The 20,016-nt window shown below is 62.1% G+C and overlaps 1 protein-coding gene across 2 annotated transcripts; it reads right to left on the bottom strand.

Moving 5' to 3' along the window:
- Window positions 32-19,954, bottom strand: ASIC4 (acid sensing ion channel subunit family member 4). Of its 2 annotated transcripts, none has more exons than XM_021399890.1 (10): window positions 18,808-19,954; window positions 3,720-3,864; window positions 3,437-3,564; window positions 3,068-3,227; window positions 2,728-2,784; window positions 2,491-2,644; window positions 2,036-2,127; window positions 1,676-1,755; window positions 1,268-1,372; window positions 32-1,121 (listed from the first exon to the last, which is right to left on the bottom strand). In XM_021399890.1, exons 1-10 carry the CDS (start codon window positions 19,381-19,383, stop codon window positions 1,002-1,004), a joined length of 1,617 nt encoding a protein of 538 aa, XP_021255565.1. In that variant the 5' UTR covers window positions 19,384-19,954; the 3' UTR covers window positions 32-1,001. The 2 variants fall into 2 exon arrangements, with proteins under 2 accessions (XP_021255565.1, XP_021255566.1); XM_021399891.1 differs by lacking the exon at window positions 18,808-19,954 and adding an exon at window positions 3,984-4,708.

Here is a 20,016-nt window from a genome sequence, read left to right on the forward strand (position 1 = left end):
TGTTTGCCCTGCGCTGGTGTCTGCTACGGTGGAGGGGGAGGCGATGTCCTATGGGAAGTGGGGTGCCGGGGTCCTGCTGAGCCCCTGCCACCCCCCGGCAGCAGGAGGACTGGGTGCAGAACACCCTCCTATCCATATACAGTCTGGGGGAGGCACAGTGGGTGCTTGGCACCTGGGAGGAGGAAGGTGGCGGGGGTACGTGCACGGTGCAGAAGAGCTGCGACAGCCAGGTAGCAAGGACAGGTGCCTCCACACTGCCCGGGTGTGCTGGGGAACTGCACCTGGGGGCAATCTGCTTTGGGCAATGCATGGGATGTGGAGCACTGGGAGGAGAGGATTTGGGGCAGACAGTCATTTTGCAGGACAGGGGCTAACACAGGAGTATGGGGAGTCACAGTGCAGGGGTCTGGCTGGGAGCAGCAGTGGGGAGGGAATCTCAGCCCTGGCAGGCTGTGTGGGGCTGGGGCAAGGTGGGGAGATGTCTGGGGGTGTCACAGTGGTGGTGGTGCCAGGGGCCAGATGGGTGGCAGGATGGTGCCATGCAGGTGTAGCTGCAAGTGGGTGTCCTCTGGCCCTGCCTGACCTGCAGCAGGATGATGACATTCCCTGGGAGGGGATGAGTGGTCCTGGGGGGACAGTGCAGGGCGGAGACCTCATGTCAGGAGAGGTCAGCAGGGAGGGGTTTGGAGGGGTTTGCAGGAAACCCAGCTCACCCCTTGCACGCTCTGCCTTGTGGGGGCCCCCTGCTCCCCCAGTCCCCCCTGGTGTGCCTGTCCTTGCCCTCGCTGGTCCGCTCCTGCGGGCAGCCGAGGGTGTGGGGCCACTTCTGCTGCTGGCTGGCGGGGCGGCCCCCCAACTCTGTGTGCTTGAGACAGGGCAAGCGGAGGGACTGGACGAAGGGGTTGGGGGCCGCGGTAGTGCCGGTCCCAGAGCCGCAATCCCTCTCCATAAGGATGGGATTGCAAGGGGTGGGGGGTTGGAACCCCCTGTCCCCAGCTGGCCTAGCAGGCGAAGTCCTCGAAGACGCCCTGGTGAGGGTAGTGGTGACGGTGGTGGTGGTTGGGCAGGATGCCCGCATTGTAGGTGCCCTCCACGTGCCGGCCCAGCGTCTCGCAGGGGCTCTGCGGGGATGGCAGTGTCAGTGGGGATCCTGCCTGTCCCCGTTAATTCCCCCTCTCCAGCCTGGCTCGGCAGCCTGAGGCCATCAAGCTCCCTGGCTCCTGGGAGCAACATCCCTTCTCCATGAAGCTGCCCACGTCCCCAGTACCTGGTCCTTGAGCTCCTCCAGCCCCAGCGTGGCGATGCTCCCCGAGGGCTTCTTCAGGGGTGGCTTGGAGCGTCGAAGGACACGACTCACCCTGTCGCGGATCACCTGGGGGCAGAAGGGGGTCAGTCCCAGACCCACAGGCAAGTGGGACACCGTGGGAGACACCCAGTCTGCATGGGCCTGCCTCATGCTCACTGCTGGCCCAGGGATATGGGGTGATGCTGGGTACAGCATCTCTGCCTGCATCCCTCTGAGGGATGCTGGGGGACCCATCCTCCTCCCACCGCCTCTTGCTGGGAGTTCCCCAGTTTGGAAGCTGATGGCCCTCTGGAGTGGCTATGCATGGTACTCCTCCCCAGGGAGTCTGACCCCTGCTTGGCACCATGCTCCCTAGAAGATTCAGAGCACCTCATAAATGTAGTCCAGGATCTCCAGGATGGTGAGGACGCTGGCACCGATGAACAGGCCCATCTGCCCCCCGATGTCCCCTGGTAAGGAGGAGAGAGAACTGGTCACCAGCAGCTGCTGCACAGCCTGTGCAAAGCCAGCAGGGCTGAGGCCAGACAGCAGTGCCAGGGCAGCAGGATGGAGGGGGCAGCATGGTGACAGGGCTGCAGGATGGAGGGGGCAGCATGGTGACAGGGCTGCAGGATGGATCAGGACAGCATGGTGATGGGATCAGGGGGTACAGGATGGAGGGAGCAGGGGTGTGCAGGATGAGGGATGGCCAGCCATGAAATGGCTCCTGAGGGAAGGCTGGGGAATCACCGAGAAGCCCAGCAAGGTCGTAGGCTTTCTTCTGCTCAATGGCCTCATAGTTGAGCGCCTCGAAGAAGATGTCCAGCACCAGGAAGTTCTCCCTGTGGGGACACTGCAGCTGTCACCAGCCTGCCTCCACCACCACTGCGCCCAGCCTCCTCTAGGCCCCTCTCCAACCTGTCCCACACCTCCCTGGTGTGTTATTTAGGCTGGATTTACAGGACACTGGGTACAGGACATAGGGAAGGGACATGTCCTGGAGTGGGTGGGACTGTGGGGTGGGGGCACGAAGGCAGGGAGGACACCGCAGCCACTCTGGGGAGAGGATGCTGCAGGGACTGTGCATGCCAAGACCTGGCCTACACAAACTGCCAGGAGCAGGGTGAGGGTCTCCCAGATTCCCAGAATCCCCCCACATGCCTCTGAGTGACACTCCAGCTCCCTTCCCACCCCCAGCAGCTCACCGAATGTAGGTCTCATTCTTGTTGTACTTTCGGGCTAGGTAGCGTGCCGAGCCCTTGTTGGGGATGCGCACCATAGAGATCTCCTTGCCGTAGCGGGTCAGGTTGCACGGTGTGGGGCAGCTGCAGCGCTCCTGGCTGTCCTCCACTGCTGCATCTGGAGGCATGCAGTACTGAGCACAGCTGCACCGCTGATTCCCCCCAGACTCACCCAATCTCCTGCCCGCCCCCCGCACCTACCCAGCGTGTGGTCAGCACACTCGATGTACACATTGGGAGAGCAGATGGACTCATTGCCTGTGGAGAAGCAGCGGGTCAGGCGTTGGGAATCCAATCCCCCTCTCCTAGACTTGCTCCCCTAAACATGTGGGACAGACTGAGCAGGGGCTAAGGGTTACAGAGAGATGGGGTGACCCTTGGGTGCAGAAGGATGGGAAAGGAGTGACCCTTGGGATCACTCCTTTCCCACAACCCAGTGGGATGAGCTGCAGGTGGCCCCTGGGTGCAGGCTGGAAGAGGTAGCCCTGGGAAGGAGGACAGGGGTGTTGGGGAGCCCCCCACCAGCAGGCACACCCCTCACCTGGCATGTGGACCATGCGGCAGTGGCAGCTCCGCACCACGGCCTCCTTCTCACACTGCAGGCGGCAGGCAGCAATGCTGTAGGTGTCATAGCCAGGCAGTGTCTGCTCTCCCTGCACGCTGGCCCGGCAGTTCCCCCATGGCTGCGGCAGGTAGGTGAGCTGCCAGGGTGAAAGGGTACCACTGTAGGGACACATGGTGCTGGGTGCTGAGGGCGCTTCCCTGGGACTGTGGGACATCATGCACCACCCAGCAGAAGTTGGAGTTTCACAGGGGGAAGTGGCATCTCCATGAATGGAACTGCCCGGCTGCCCTCCCGCTTGGCTCTACAGCAGCTCAGCCTCTCACCACCCCTCTGAGCCATCCTTACCCGCTGCTCCTGGCAGGACACGAACGTCTGGAAGCCGGGAGAGACACCGAAGCCCAGCTGATGGATGTAGGGGGGCTCATCCTGGCTGTGGATTTGGACTCTGATGCCAGCTTCGAATGATGTCTCATCTGTGGGAGATGAAAAGGGAGAGTGGGCAGCCAGCCCTGTCCCAGGGCTGCATGCCTGCCCAAGGCACAACCCTCAGCCGTGCCCCTGTACCCTCTAGCACACATGCCCTGGCCCCAGCACCCCCAGTGTCCGGCTCACCCGCAGCCCCACTCACTGGTCTCCCTCCAGATGGGCAGGTATTCCTCCTGCTGGATGTCCAGCATGATCTCCAGCCCGTTGCCCATGCCGCCCTGGCGGGTCACTCGTGGGTTCCTCCGGTCCCCATTGAAGGTGTAGCACTTGCCATAGCGCGTATAGACCTGGAGATGGAGAGGAGAGGGATGGCAAAAAGCCCTCTGCAAGGAGGGTAACATCCATGGTCCTCTTTACAGGCTTCATCAGTCCCTTGGACACAGGCTGGTGTGAAGCAGAGACTCACAGGGGTGAAGTGCTGTGGGCCACAGCGCTCGCCCTGGAAGCGACACTCCACCAGCATGTCCTCTATCTGATGGCCCAGACGGTGGAAGAAGCTCTGCATGGTGCGCTCAGAGCGACGGGGTGGCAGGAAGCGTGAGTAGTTAGCAAGGCGCGTGAGCCAGCGGCGCTGCTCGTCCTCCAGCACAGCCAGCAGCTCAGGTACCAACGAGCGGTCCTCCCGAGACAGCCCCAGCCACTGCCCCACTGAGTACAGGTCGGGCTTGGTGAGCTGCAGGAAGCGTGCCCGGTTCGGGTTGCAGAGAGTGACAGCTGGAAAGCGGAGCTGGGGCACTCGGGCCAGGCGTGCCCGCGTATGCACGGGGCATGAGAGCAGGTGGTGCAGGCGGTCAGTGGCCCCAGTGGCCAGCAGCCCTGCAGAAGCCAGGAAGGCCAGGCCCCAGAGCAGGCGGCGCAAGCGAGACTGTGGCCGTGTGCCCATGTAGTGCAGCCCCGGGATGCGGGTGGCACGCAGGAAGCCACCCCGTGCAGGTGCCAGGGCTTCTCCATCCGGGCAGCAGGATAGGGGCAGCGGCATGGCTGTGGTCAGGGCAGATCCTGCGTGCCCACCCTACAGCCCCACTCACCGTCTCTCTCCCGGGAGGCTTATGCTCGGCACCTTCCCAGAGCCGAATGTGGCAGGCGCCTTCCCGATCTGTGACGGGCGAGGGGAGGGAGAGGAGGGGGCTGGTGCCGACGCACGCCTTCCCCAACCTCGATTTGGGAATGGAAAATTCCTCCCCAAGCCGGGCTGGGGGTGGGGGTAAGGTGGTGCTACCCCAGGCTGGGGGTCCTGGCTGCCCCCATGCCCCAGGACAGGGGCACAGGGATGCCACATCCAGCCCCTTGCCCAGAGAAGCTGCACCCCAGCGCACCCCTCCCTGCTCTCTGGCCCCCCAGGTCCTGCATGCACCCTCAAGGGCTGCCAACCAATGTGGGGCAAAGCAGCTACGGGGCTGGGAGCCCTTCCCTGAGCTGGCAGCACTGTGACAGGCCTGAGGGGGCCATCACCGTGTGTGGCCCCACTCCCTACCGTGGTCCCTTGCTTCCCAGCCCCCAGAGCCCCACCGCCCTCCATCCCCGTGGGGCTGCGCCGTGGGCCCGGTGCTGCGTGGGAGCCCTCCCGAGCCCGGCGGGCGCTTTGAAGTGACGGCTGCGGCTGTGATCAGAGCGCGGTGGCGGCGGGGGGAGGCACACCGGCTGTCGGCAGGGCCCCGACAGCTCGTCAGGCCGCTTCAAAGCTTTCCCCGCAGCCTCGGCTCTCCCGGCAGCCCGCACGGGGGCCCGCAGGGCCGGGCTCCGCCAGGGGGCAGCAGGGCGCCGCGCTAGGCCCGGCCCCGCCGGCTCAAGGCTGGACACGGCCTGGCCTGGCGTCACGGCCCGGAGCGGCCCGGAGTAGGGCAGGGGTAGACCAGGAGTAGGGCGGAGTGGGCCCACAGTAGGGCAGCGGTAGGCCCGGAGTAGGTCTGAGGCAGGCCTCGGCGGAGGCCTTGGGTGAGCTCCAGGGCCAGGCCGCGCTGTGCTGGGCGTGAAGTCCTTATCCCAGCCCCACAGACTGCCGTGGGGAGCAGCCTGCCCTATGGCACGTGAGGCCAAGGCCTCTGCCACTATGCAGTGCTGCCATGAGCTCCTGTGTGCTATAGGCTCCCTGCCCTTGGCACCTCTAGGACAGCCCGTAGCCTCACCCCAGCCCAGGAGAGCTGCCCACATGTGCCCCCACTCCTGGGACTCATGCCAGTGCCTCTGTGTGGGGCTGCCAGAGCTTGACTCCTCGCTGAGATTTATTGCGGCTCTGAGAGCTGGAGGCTGCTGGCCTGATAGCATCAGCCCTGCACACACCAGGGCAGCTTTTATATTAGTTTTCTTTAAACGGAGGATGAGCTTCCCCAGCTAGAGGAAATGTCATTTCTCCGAGTGCTTCCATCTCATGTCAGCTCAGACATCTCCGAGCAGCATCACCATTACCCTGCAGCGGGGTGAGGGATGCGGCAGGACGCAGAAGCAGGGCACGTGGGGACAGGTGACCCCAGGGACATGGACAGGGGCTGGGCAGAGCAGAAAAGATCTGGAGGTGGCAGTGGCCTCATCCCCCGTCCGCTGCAGCCACAGGCAGGCAGGCACAGCCATGGGTGTGCAGGGCAGGCAGGGGTGCCCACAGCTCACAGCTGAGTTACTCACTTGTCAGCTGCTGGGGTGCTGAGGACAGCTGTGAAATCTCGCTGGCGAGAGCACAGCACAGTCCTGAAGGGCTTTGGCTTTCCAGCATGACAAACCCAATTAGATAACAGGGAGTGCGAGAGGAGGAGAAGGAGGAGGAGGAGAGGAAGGACAGAGGAGAGGCTGCCTGCACAGGGAAGATGATTTTCTCTCCACAGCTGACCCAGAAAAGTGCCTTGCGGGGTGGAACACTTGTCCTGCTGGGACGTGGCCCCCTTGGCACCCTATTCCTCTCATGGAGCACCCATGGGTGCTGCAGGCCATGGGGCTGGGAGCAGGGCTCCTGCATCACCTCATGGTCCGTCTGCTCAGCTGCCAAACACCGGCATCCCCGCGCAGGGGAGACCCCATTAGGGAGGTAATTTCTCAACACGATTCCTCATTTCCCTGCTCTCTGCCGTGGAGACTCTTTGACCTTGACAGAAATAGCTGCTGGCGCTGCAGCAGGCAGATCCCAGCCAGAGATCGCTGCCACCCAGGGGCTGAAGCTTCCTCCTCCCCCCCCAGCAAGCAGTGCTGGGACCCCCGCATCCTCACCTCACCTCACAGAGTTCCCTGTCCTGCCCCACTGGTGCTGGGCACTCTGTGGATGCTGGCCCCCAGCGTCCTCACCCCAGCTCTCTTGCTAGCACTGAGGTCTCCTCTGACAGGGGAGCACAAGGGTTGGCCCCACACATCCCCGAACCCCCCTATCTCTACCGTGACAAGCCCATTGTGCCTGCCTCCGGCTGATCCCAGCTCACACAGGTATTTCTGCGGCTTACACGGCTCCCCATGGTATTTAGCCTCTGGAAGACGACATTAAACATTGCAAGCAGCGACAAATCCTGATTGCTCTGCAGAGACAAGAGGCTGCACTAAGCTCCCAGCCAAATGTTTGCATGTGAGGGAAACGAGCTTCAGCATGTGTGGTGTGGGCAGGTCCTGCTGCTGCATCCCGGGACAGAGCCCTGTCCTGGAACATGCAGCTTCAGGGAACGGGAACCCTCTCGACACAGAGATCATCAGGGCACAGTGGGCTGGGGATGGAAGACTGGAGCGCTGCTGCCCTGGGAATGGAGGGGTTGGTGATCAGGGTTTGGCCACCCAGGGGTGTCCTCTGGATGATGTGGGCAGAGCTGGGGTGATGCCGTCTCCTTAGATGCTGCCTCCCACTCTGCTATTGTCCCCCTGAAACACTGCAGCACCAGCTCTGCTGGAGCCCCTCACCAACACCCCCCACTGCCCAGAGCCCTCAGCATACCACCCCCCTGCACAGTGCTGGCAGTTCCCGCTTGGGTGGCCAGAGAGGGAAGCCGTAGCGCTGACGCCAGCATTGCAACTGCCCAGGATATGAGATCCGCTTGGATTCAGCAATTTCAACTCATTTCAAGCCCGATTCTGCAGCAATTTTCTGAGCCAGTGGGATGTTTTTGCCTTTGCAAATGTCCCCTCTCATGCATGGTCGCACCATTTCCCTTCCCCGCTCTCTGGAGGGATGGGGACCAGTGCCAGCTTGGCTTTATCCCAGCTCCAGCACCGGCGCAATCATTCCCTACACCCACAGCCCTCTGCAGCGTGCCCCTTCCCCACACAGGGCTGCTCCTGGCAGCGGGGATGGCTCCTGCTGGATGCAGCCCTACTTGGGGACGGGACTGCCATCTCCACTGGGCTCTGCAGCCTCAGCAGGGCACCACTGGCCCCAAGCAGGGGGCACCAAGCGAGGCTTCGCAAAAGGATGCTCTGGAGCATCCTCCACAGCATTCCAAATTGCATCAGATGTCCCCAACACACGGGCACATCCTGGAGGGGCTGGGACCCCTCCTGCTACCTCCTCACACAGATGTGCTGCTCTGTGCTGGGCCTGCTGAGCCAGCGCAAAGATGTGGGAGTTGGGGCTGGCGCAGCCCCGTTGGTGCCAAGTGGGCTCGCGGCCGGAATACCAAGTGCTCAGCTGTGCTGTCAGCTGGCAGAGCTGCTGGGGCACCCGCACTTGCGTGGAGCCCTTCCCACAAACCACCGCCCCAAAGGGCCACGCCACCAGTGCCAGGGTGGATGTGACACCGAGGCTAAGGGCTGGGACTCGTGGTCCTCGGTGCCAGCACACAGCCGCATTCATCAGCACGAGTGCCATCTCAGGGTTCTTCTTTCCCTCCTTCCCCTCCTGGGGGGTCAGTCCCAGCGCCTCACTGATCTCCTCATTTCTAACCTAAATTTATTCATGGCCAGTTTGTACCATTTGTTCTTATGCCAGCATTGTCCCTCAGCTCAAATAGCTCTCTTCCCTCCCTTGTGTTTACTCCCTTGATGTATTTATAAACAGCAATCCCATCCCCTTGCAGCCTTTCTCCTGCCAGCCCACACGTGCCAATTGCTCCCATTTCCTCTCCTAATTCAGGCTGTGCTTGCCTGCACAGCCTACTGCCCCGCGCAGCATCTACTCCAGCTCCCGCAGCTCTCTGCCCCAGCTGCCCAGCAGCCACGCTGCTCCTGCAAGGCTATGCAGAGCCCTTAATGTGCCCTCTGCATCCCACAGCAGCTGTGGGGCAGTATCCCACCGGGGCTGGACCGCTACCCTGACTGCAGGGCAGGCAATAGCTGCTGGGGCTAAGCTGCTCCCTGCAGATCTCCCAGCTGCTCCACAGCTGCTTCTGCATTCGTGCCATTTGCTTGCACTGAGCACTTTAAAGCTGACACAGAAAGGGTCACCTGGGTGGTTTGAAGGATTCAGTGCAAACAGAATTGCTGAAGATGAAGAGCTGGGGCTGCTGGTGGATGATGGGGGATGGTGTCCAGCACAGCACAGGGGTGCAGAAGGGCAAGGACATGAGCTGGGGGGCTCAGCTCATCCTGGTGGCAGCCAGTAAACCTCTCAAAGATGCTGAGCACATGACTGGGTGCTGAGCTGCATGTTGTGCCCCACAGCACTGCCCCATGGCTCTGTACAGGAGGCTGATGGGGACAGAGCCAGAGGCACCCCAGAGCCGGAGGGACTGGGAGAGATGCAACTACAGCAGGCAAGAGAAGAGTGCTCCCTGGCTTGGGTTTGGCCCGTGCCGAGTAGTGCTCCTGCCATCTCTGTACACCCCTCAGTGCTCCCCTGCCAGCTCCGCATCCTCAGACCCCCCCGCATGCCGGGCATGCAGCCCCCAGGCACGCAACGCACATCATGCTCCAGAAAATCGCAGTGATGGGCTGCAGCCCAGCCTCGCTCTGCTGCAGACTGAACAAAACACGCGCACAGAGCAATAATTGTGGTTTTAGGTACTGGGCTCCAAATGGCGGAGACGCGGTGCCATGTGCTGTGCGGTACAGACGCAGCACACTTGGCTGCGGGACCGGAGGATGGTCCCCACCTCGCGGTCTCATGTCCAGATGCAGTGCCGAGCACATCCATCCCGCACACTGTAGGAAGCAGGGACATCAGGAATACCCCAAGGTGGGGCACACAGGGTTCCTGGGGCCAGACACAGATCGGGCTTTGCTCTCTGTGTGCTGTCACTCCGCAGTACATCAGCGCCCAGCATGGTGCTGGCAGCACCAGCCCCAGGGGCCGCATCCCTTTGGAGGCAGATGTGCAGCAGCTCTGCGCCCGTCCCCAAAGGGTTAACAAGCAATTTCCTTTGCTGACAGCTCCGAGACTGTTCACTATCGACTGCGGGAGAATAAGAGGGGAGAAGCAGCGAGATAAAAAGGCAGCAGAGCTGGCACCGCCTGCTTAATCCCAGCGTTTAATCTGCTGGGGCAGCGCAGGCAGCCTTATCTCGCCGTCCTTCTGCTGCTCCATCTCATTACCGTTCCCACGGCTGCGCGGCCGCACCGCCAGCAAATGCGGGCGCTGAGCCGGCGTGCACAGCCCGGGGCAGCAGCTCCTGCCAGCCCGCCTCGCCGTCCCTGCGCCGCCTGGCACCGCGGATGGCACCGCAGCTGGCATTGTCCCCCACCCGGCCGGAGCAGGGCGCAGGCAGGGGGTGTGCTGACACTGCCACACATTCCCTGCTCTTTGTCCCTGCACATGGCACAGCCTCAGCTGTGTGTGTGCTGCCCTGGTTCCACGCTATCTGCCCATCCCACTGGGCACACCGTGGCTGGCATCACGGGGCCACCCCACTGCCACCCCGCTGCTACCCTGCAGGTGTTGGCAAAGGCATGGTCCCTCCGGCCGTGGCATTTATCTGTGAATCCGCGGCACTGCCACCGTGCAGATGAAGCCTCCGTGCTCGCCAGGTTGTCATGGGGGTTATCCTGTTGCCTGCGGATGGGTTTACACTGATAAGATTTATTGTCAACCCAGCTGGGACGCTGCCAGCGCCTCACTGCCTGCTCCTCTCGCTGAGTGATGGCACGGCTATTCCACCAGCCTGGGGACGCCGAGCCCAGCCCAAACCGAGCACCCCAGTGGGCAAGGCAGGATGCTGCTCCCCGAGCTGGGCCAGGCACATCGAGCTGTCAGCCCATTGGGCTGGAATTGCTGCGCTGGCTCCTGGGCAGCAGCGCATGCCGCTCCAGCAGGGTCCTGGTGAGCCGTGCCCCAGTGCTGGCAGCCCATCTGTGCTGCCGGAGATGTGCTGATGGGGCTGGCAGCTCAGCTCCTGTCACAGCCCGGTGGCTTTGCAGCTCTCTGGTGCGCTGGGACTGTGTGCAGGAGAGGAGCGGGGCGAAGCCCCCATCCTGCAGCTGGCACTCGGCACAGTGTTGGAGCTGATGCCTCATGCATGGGCAGGATATCCAAAAAAGGGGAACAGAGACCCGGAGTCCCTCCCTCAAGCTCCATCGCCTGCCCCCACACCACACTCCCCAGCGCTGATTTCCCTGGGGCCGGCAGGGATTGACCTGAGCCACCTGGTGAGGCTGTACTGAGGCTGAACTGAGATAAATCCACGAACAGAAGGAGGGAAGCAACCTGCCACCATCTTCCCTGTCCCCAAATTCACCGCATGAGCCCTGTACGGCTCCCATTACCCCACTCTGCGCCAGCCCCTGTCACCTCAATGGCCTCCTGCTCCTGGGGCTTTGCTGGCTGCACCAACACAGTCTGATAGGGCTGGAGAAAGCAAGGCACAAACAAACAGCCCGAGCCCCCGCTGCACCCTCGTCCCCAGAGCCAGCACAGGGGTCAGAGGGGTGGCAGAGGCCAACGCCAACTGCCAGCGCATCGAGACGAGAGTGAAGTGGGGTGATCACAGCCCAGCGGGAAAGGGCTCGTTAATAGCTGAGCCCTTTTAGTAGAGATTAGGGAGCTGCACGGCTTTGATCTTTGATTGCCAATTTGCATCTTGAAGGCGCTGGGACCTCATCCAGTCTCAGCGCAACCCTTTGTGGTTATCTCGTGGCTAATGGATTTGTTCTTAATGCTGGAGCGTGCAGGCTAAAGGCTGATTAAACCCTCTCCGCGGCGCTAAATCAATGGAACAAACATGATAGGGGATGGCTCTCCCCAGCCTGCGCGCTCCTGGGTGCGGGGGCCGCTGGTTGGGGCACCCCTCCTTGGGGCCAGGAGCCCAGGTGACAACCAGTGTCCCCCCAGAGAAGCTGCATGGGGAAAGGACCTGGCTGCAGGCTCCAGAGTTGCAAGAGATGCTCCAAGTGATGCCCACACCTGGAGAAGCTCAGCTGCTAGGAGCCCCAGGATGGGAGCTGAGAACCTGGGATGGACAGGACCAGGATTTTGGGGACTGGGGAGGGGGCTGCATGTGGGGTTCAACCCACAGAGTGCAGGCTGCTGCTGGACTGTGGCACAGATCCTGTGGATCACGCACTGTGATTCCAATCTGCAAACTTTGCTATTGAATAATCTGCCCCTTGCTAACATTTGCCAGCGTGGGAGATATCGTGGCCACAGAAGTTAGCGGTGCCAGCATTTCCATCCACCCAGGCTGGTGGCAGCAGGGCAGCAGGGCAGGACGCAGTGCCATGCAGCACCAGTGTGCCCTGCCCATGCTGCCCTGTCCCACTCGTGTCACCGTGGTATCCTTTCTCTGCCTGCTCCGGTGTGTGCACAGCCATCCCCTGATGGGTGAGGCACAGCGCGATGCTCAGATCCAGCCCCTGGAGGAGAAGCCCAGAGTGTTATCAGCCTGGGGAGTTAATTAAGGTCATGTCAGGCGATAAGGAAACAAGATGTCAGAGCGGCAGCAGCGCAGGGGGTCAGAGCCTGAAAAACTCCATCTGAAAAGCAACTGCACCGAGATCAGCCAGGCACCGGGGATGGAGCGGCCATCACTGCCGTGAGGAGTGGAGCTCCAAGGATGGCAGCACACACTGCCAGCCTGGGCAAGCTCATCCAGCAGGGGGCAGGATGGGGTGGGGTGGGGTGGGGTTGGATGGGATGGCATGGGATGGGGTGGGATGGGATCGCATGGCATGGCATGGCATGGCATGGGGTGGGGCCGCAAGGAGCTTGGCTGTTCTACACCGTGCCAAGGCCAGTGTAGAAGGGAGAGATACCAAGCAGCCCTTTTTTTCCAGTCGTATCCTTGCACAGCAGCACTGTGCTGGCAGGGCAGGAACCGCCTGCAAACCTCTGCCCGTAATTAGCACATGTAATTACAGAGCTCTGTGATGAGCAGGACCTCAGCACTGGGCATGCTGGCTGCACCACCCCTGTCTTCTCCATCCGCCTCCTGTGGGCTGGGCAGAGGGGGCTGGGCAGCACAGTGCAGTGGGGGCACAGCAGGGCCACAGCCGCCTGGGGACATGGAGACAGGCGCAGAGGACACGCTGCCGGCGCAGCCCCTTTCCTCTGCAGCCACAGTGGCGGCTGAGCAGCCAGGACATAATTACTACTTGCATCAATCTCAGATTTGCATACATCCTCGCTCCCCGTGCTGACCTGGAGGCGGCTGCTCCCTGCCCTGCCGCGGGCTGCAGCAGATGCCTTTTGCACAGAGGTGGCCTGGGGACAGCCCCACTCCTGGGGCCACCTCTGGCACTGAGGCGTTGCAGGCAGATGGAGATGCTTCCCCACTCCTCTGGGGCCATGGCTCCGTGTGGTCCCCTCCATCCTCAGGCTGCAATGAAATAGCACAGATTGCAGCCCTGGAGTGCCTACCTCTGTGCACCCAGGACAGCTTTCTGCACATCCCCCTGCTCCGTGCCCAGCCGAGCGTCCCCATACCCATTCCAGGAAGGGTCCCGGAGCTGCAGCAGGTGGAAGGGATGGAATGGCAGCATGCAGAAGATGAGGGGCACTGCATGGGGATGAGTAGAGTGTAAGGCCACCACCCTGCGGGGGTGTCAGGAGGGATGAGTGCAGCAGAACGCAGTGGCTGACAGCACTGAGAGCTGCTCCTGGCCCTGTGTCACCATGGGGTCTGGCTGGACATGGGAGGGGACGTGAGCATGTCCCAGCCCCAGGGACAGCTGCTTGCCCTCTGCAGTGGCTGTCACCAATGTGCAGCACCCGTGTCTGACCGCAGCACCCATAGCACCCACACTGTCCCATCCCAGGGGGCACAGCAGACCTCAGCACTACTTGTGCCTGCGATTGGTGCGGGGGGACACGGTCTGATTGCAGCAGGCAGCAATCAGAGCTGTGCGGCCCTCCAGTGCGATGGGCACCGGGAATTAAACTGCTAATGAGCTGCAGGCTGGAGGGCTGGCAGCATGTGATTAATCAGGGGCTCTGGCTGATGAGCTTGGTGCTGGCTCTCCCCTCCCACCCCCGGGCCCTGGCCCCACATATCCCCTGGGCTCACAGCCTCTCGCTCTGCTGCCCTCCCCTTTCTACCTGTGCTTGTGTTCCTGGCTCTGCAATCAAGAAGGCAACCTTTTGTTCTGCTGGAATAAAACCTGTTGACTCTATCCAAGCTGAGCCAGCACTTGATGGCCCTTCAGCACCCAGCACACATCTGCTCCAAGACAGGGCAGCGGTGAGCTTGGGGTGCCCATGCGAGGACCTTCCCCAACTATGCCCAGTGCCCAAGGAGGACTGGCTGCATAGGCAGCAACAAGTCTCAGGGTGCTGACCCCTGGTGCGCCCGCTCAGCCTCGTGCTCCTCTCCTTGCTGCCGGCAACACGAGGCAGCAGCACGTGGAGGGGCTGGCAGTGCCCTGCCTGCAGCTGCTGCTGGCGCAGCACACCGAGGGCACGGATCAGCGCGCACAGGGAAGGTTTTGCAGTGTAAGCAGGGGACAGCCTCGGACATCAGCCCGCAGCAACGTGCAGGGAGCTGCAAGAAAGCAGCTTGAGCCCTGGCCGGTTTTCCTCCCCTTCCCGGCCCTTGTGGGGTTTGGCACCCTCCTGCCCTGGCTGAGCACGGCCGGGTGGTGCCGCAGGGAAGAGCTGCCCCTTCTCCCTGGCTATGCTTCCACCGAGGGAAAAAAGGGCAGTGATCAGCACGGAGCAGGTTCGAGAGCTGCATGTTCTCCCCTATTGCACAATTAATCATGAGAAGTTTTCCCTCCTTTCGTGCATGAAACAAAATTTGGCAGGGCGCTCTGACCATGGGGACGTGCTGCTCGCTCGCCAGTGAAAAACCCAGCCACATCTGGCAAAGAAAGAACCCCACGCCATCCCCGTGTGTGCAGCTGCCATGCACGGAGCACCCTCAGCCCCACAGCGTGCACAGGGCAGGGAGGAAACGCGGTGCCCTGGGGAACCCGTGCTCCTGGTGTGCGGCCCCTTTCCATGCACTGGGGACGATGCTGTCACCTCCACCTCCTCCTGCTCCCAGTCCCTTGCGGTGCCGATCTCCTGCTCCCACCCAGCCGTGTCGCAGCCTCAGCACACTCTTTGCAGGCTCCGAGCGAGCCCAAGCCTCCCCAGCAGCGCTCCAGCTATTTGTTATTGGAAAAAGGGGGAAATACGGTTTTCGACAATTATTGTTTTTTCCACCTGACTGGCTGCAAACTTGTTAATTTTTTTTCTTTAATGTGTGAACAGTGTCGACGGCAGCTGCATGTGAAATGACTCGACGCCCTATCTGCGGGTCCCTGGCTGGCTTTCAGCACTCGCACCGCAAACATTGCCTTCTATAAATAAAGGCCTATATCTCATCAATGGCAGAACAGCGGCGCTTTATATAGTCGTCTTACATAAAACCGTCTCTCTTTATGGGCTCCAAACCATTGGCATCACTTAGCGCATCTCTGTAAACCTTCTGTTCCCTCCTCCGAGGGAGCCCCGGCACAGCCCCACGGGACCCCACGAGTGCCCCAGCCCCAGGGGACAGCAGTGTCCCCAACCCTGCACACGGGACAGGACACGTGGCACATCCCTGGGGAGCCACACTAGGCGCGGGCGTCGTGGCCGCTGGCTCCCCCCGTATCGGAGACAGGCTTATTAAGTGTGCGATATTAAATTAGCCAGATAAGAGTGTAAGAGCTTTTAAAGTCAATTCATTAAATATAATTATGAAAAGAGCTTTTTTATGCTCCCGGTGATCCGATCTCAATCAGGGAGACGGTGGGAAAGCCGCCTGCTCCTCCAGCATCTCTGCCCCCCCGCTGCGTTGCCCCGCGCCCCGCTCCCCCCCCGCCCCCGGGGCACCCACCGCCCTCTTTGCCGCCCCACCGCCTCGGCACCCCGTCCCCACGCTGCCGCCGGGCCCGGAGCCACCCCGCTGGCATCCCCTGCAGGGACACCCAATATCCCACGGTGCCCCGAGAGCCGCCGTGATGAGGGCTGCAGTGACACCCGCATGACCTGCAAGCCCCTTGCTGTCATGCCGTGGTACCCCAACGTCCCCACCACCCCGCATCTGCCAGCCCCATGGCTGCACCCCGAGACCTGGGCATCTGGGCACATGGGTATAAGGGGAAAAGGGTGCCAAGGTGCCTGGCTACCTGGGGGCCGGCAGCAGGGTGCTCCCCGGGCTGTGGTCTCTCACACAATGCCGTAGTAGAGGTTTGGGGGGGCAGCTACCCACTGCTGGGAGCTGCCGGACTGACATTTATTTTTAGACGTGAATTGTATAAATTAGCATTTCTCAGTGGATTAAGCAGCAGGAATTGTGTAAAATTAAATGGCAACGAATTGCATTCAAGTCCCCCAGTTTCTGGCACAAGCAGCGCCTCGAGCTGTGCCTGGGTGGCTCATGTGTAACAGCAGCAGGGCTGCTCCGGACAGCAGCGCAGGGAGCCACAGAGACATGGGAATGGGGATGCACCAGCACAGCACGGCACATCCTGCTGGGGCAAAATGGGATGGGCAGGTGCCCCGGTGGCTGAGCAGCACCACATTGGGCAGAGGACTGAGACCAGCATAAAAATTGGCTGAAAATGTGACATTTAAGGAGCATGGTTCTGGCTCTGCCCGCTGTGCAGCACAGGGAATGGGGCGCATCCCAGCGAGGGATGCACAGGAAAAGGCTTATCCTGGGGCTCCTGGCAGCCTGCGCATGGGGCCCGGCTGGCAGCAGGCTGCAGGGGAGCTCGCTGCGGCTCAGTGCTGTCCCCGCCGCCCGGGGAGATTTACAGCCCAGCCCGGCTTTATTGCATGGAAGATGCTTACGCTGGGGATTTTTTCTCCCCATAGTTTCTTAATTTGCTATCCCATAAAGAACGAGGATTTGTGACGTTAAATAGGGGAAGATCATTTACCACTCGCGGCTCTTACTTAAAGGATCCGCACGAGTTATTTATCATGCAAGCGGCAGCGCCGGGGGGCACGCTCCAGCCACAGCAGGAGGGCTGCCCAGTGCCACCACGGCTGTCATGTGTGTGGCCCTTGAGTGCATAAGGGAGGGTGACAACCAGCACCCTGAGAACACAGCTCCGGGGACTGCAAGGAGAACTTCCCTTCCTTGTGCTCCCTGGGGCCGCAGCTGCTGCTTTGGGCATTGAGTGCCCTGCGCTGGGCACACAGAGATCGGTGACCTCTGTAAGGGATGTGGTGACCCAGGGTTGGGCTGACAGTGCCCTGTGCTGGGGCCCAGCTGGTGGGCACAGCAGCTCTTAACCCACACACAGCAGCCAGGACCCACTGGTGCCTGGTATGCTGCTCGTGCAGTGCTTTGGTCACCCCCAGGAAGAAGCACAAGGAACGGGTTTGGCTCAGGGAGCTGGAGCAGCAGCTCCCACTGCAAATGGCATCCTGCCTCGGCAGGTCCCCCCTGGCAAGGCTTCAGGATGTGGCGTACAGCAGAGGGACCTCCCAAGCCCATGCCCTGCACCTTCTGCCCCAAGGTTTCCCCTTTGCTCCAGGTGTCAGGAAAACAGCCAGTGAGAGGTGATGGGGTTGCTCCCTTTCTGCTGGCAGCCCCTGGTGCCTCGAGCTCGGGGGTGCCTCGTGCTGGGGGTCAGCCGGCACCTGCCACCCTCCTGCCTGAGGCATGCTTTGGTGCACAGAGATGGCACACGGGGCAGTCCCGGTGACAGTCCTAATGATCACTCTGCATTCTGGCAAGCTTATACTCAGCCCAAACCCCACTGCCACACCGTGCTGCCACCCTGCACAATGTGGCCTTGCTGCCTTCCCACTGGCCAAACCTCAAATGCCACATGTCCTGCACCAGGGCTCCCTGCGCTCACCCCGCTGAACCCCACTGCTCTTCAGAAACCAAACACAGGCAGCTCAGCTACAGCAGGCAGGGAGACCCGCAGAGCCCCAGCACTTGTGGGGTGCTCCTGCTGCCCCCCCCGCTCCTCACTGTGCCGCCCTGCACAGCCCCCAAAGCACCCCCCGAGACGCCGCTTTGCCTAGGACAGCATCACAGAGCAGGCTTTGTGGCAAAGCAGGATGTGCTGCATCAGCCATTTCCAGCCCCACCGAGCCTCCTCTCCCCCCACAGCCCCCGGCATCGCATCCCGCTCCCCAGCACTGAGCGGCTCCGGCTGGCAGCACTGCTCTGGGAGCGCAGCGAGCCGAGCAGCCCCTGGCAGCCGTGGGAGAGAGCCGGCTCATTTCCAGAGTCATTATGGTCTGAAAAGGGTCCCATCAGGTATTCAGCCCGTTCAGCACATTTATTTTCCCAAACCACAGTGGGGATTTGCGATTCCAGGCTCAATATTAACAGAGCCGTGCGCTCGCAGTGCCTGGCGGGGGGTTTGCAGGTGGCAGCATGGTGCTGGGGTGGCCGGGGACCCCCGGATGCGAAGGGCAGCCCTGGGGTGCATGGACGTGGCCATGCCCTGAGCAGAACCCACTCGGGGTGCTGGGCACGTGCGTTTGCACACACACACGTGCATGTGCCTACCCGAGCCGTGCACATCCCTGTGCGCACCCCACAGGCAGGAGGGCTCTACTATGTGCCAAGGGGTCTCTGCCCCCCATTCCACTCTTGCTGTGCAGAACACCCTGTGATGGAGCAGCTCAACGTGCGGCGAGCTGAGGCTGGAGTGGAGCTCCCCATCGGCGTGTTCCCCCTTCTCGCTGCTCACCCACTTGGGGACCGCACCCCAGCCACCCCTGAACCCCCCCCTGCAGCCCTGGAGCCAGCGGCAGTGCCGTGCTGCAGCACAGAGAGCTCCCACGGAGGGAGCAAGCATCCTCTCTCTCTCTCCGTGTGAAACTTGGAGGGAAACTCAAACACGGAGAGATGCAAACTTCAGCAGCCGGAGCGAGCCAGGGAGCCCTGCTCCAACGTGGCACAACAGGGTCAGACCCCCTCCACCGATGGGGTCCCCGGGGGGGCACCCAGCTGCGCACTCACCACCGTGAAATCCCGGGAGGAGCAGTTCTCGCCACTGAAGTTGCAGCTCTTGAGCATGTCGTCAAGCTGGTGGCCGGTGCGGTTGACGATGTCGGCCATGTCGGGGTCGGGGTAGAGCAGGTCGGTGGCCTTGTGGCCGTCGCGGTCCTTGGGGGGCAGCCCGGTCATGTTGGCCAAGTGGAAGATGTCGGCGTCGGTGAGCGCCGAGTGGCGATAGCGGTTGATGTTGCAGATGGTGATGGCGGGGAAGACCATCTCTCGGATGGCCTCCTCGTCCAGGGCCACGACGTGGGGGTGCTCCAGGTAGAGCAGCGCCGACTTGGCCGCCTGGTAGAGGAAGAAGGCGAGCGAGACCAGGAAGGCGAGCGCCCAGAGGGTCTGCCGCACGCCCAGCCGCCCCGCGCCGCAGATGTGCCCCAGGCCGTGCAGCGTGCTGGCGCTGGCAAAGGCGGCCAGGTCCCGGGAGCACGGCCGTGCCGGCTCCTCGATCAGGCTCTCCTTGTCCCCTTCTTCTTTCTCCTTCTGCTTCTCATCCTCTTCGGCAAATTTGATTTTGCACACGATCTCAATCGGCATCTGCCCCGCCAGCGAGCTGCCCCCCGGCACGGGCAGCGGCCGAGAGCCCGGCCAGGCGCTGGGAGGGGGCTCGGGTCCCCCCCACGGCCCAGCACGGCGCCGGGAGGGCCGAGCCGTGTCGGGAGGGAGCGCGGCCCCGCTCCGCAGCTCCGAGCCGCCGCTCCCCTCTTGTCTCACTCGTCGATCGTCTCCTTGTGCCTTCGCTTATCAGCACGAATACAGCTGTCAAAAACCCCTCTCTCTCCTCTCCCTCGCTCGGTGTCTCTGCCTCTCTCCTTCGCTCCTTTCTGGTTAAGACCCCGGCAGATACAGGCAGCATTTAGGCATCATGTGCTAATAAAATCCAGGGAATACTTAATAATTCAAGACATGTCAACATTATTTCATCGTCAAATAAAGAGCGAGCGCCGGAGAAAGAGGCAGCGTGAAGGGCCCTGCGCCTCCGGGGCAGGGAACGCGCTGCGCCCACTCTCCAGCCCCGGCTCCGAAGTGCCGCCGGAGCCACTTGTTTGAATGGCCGGGACCCGCCGCAGCCGCGCCGAGCCGAGCGGAACCGTGCCGAGCCGAGCCGTGCCACATCCCGACAAGCGCAGCCGAGCCCGTACATAGCCCCTGAGGGGCCGGGACGGGCAG

Source organism: Numida meleagris, chromosome 5, assembly GCF_002078875.1.
Source record: "Numida meleagris isolate 19003 breed g44 Domestic line chromosome 5, NumMel1.0, whole genome shotgun sequence".
In the NCBI taxonomy this organism is placed as follows: Eukaryota; Metazoa; Chordata; class Aves; order Galliformes; family Numididae; genus Numida; species Numida meleagris.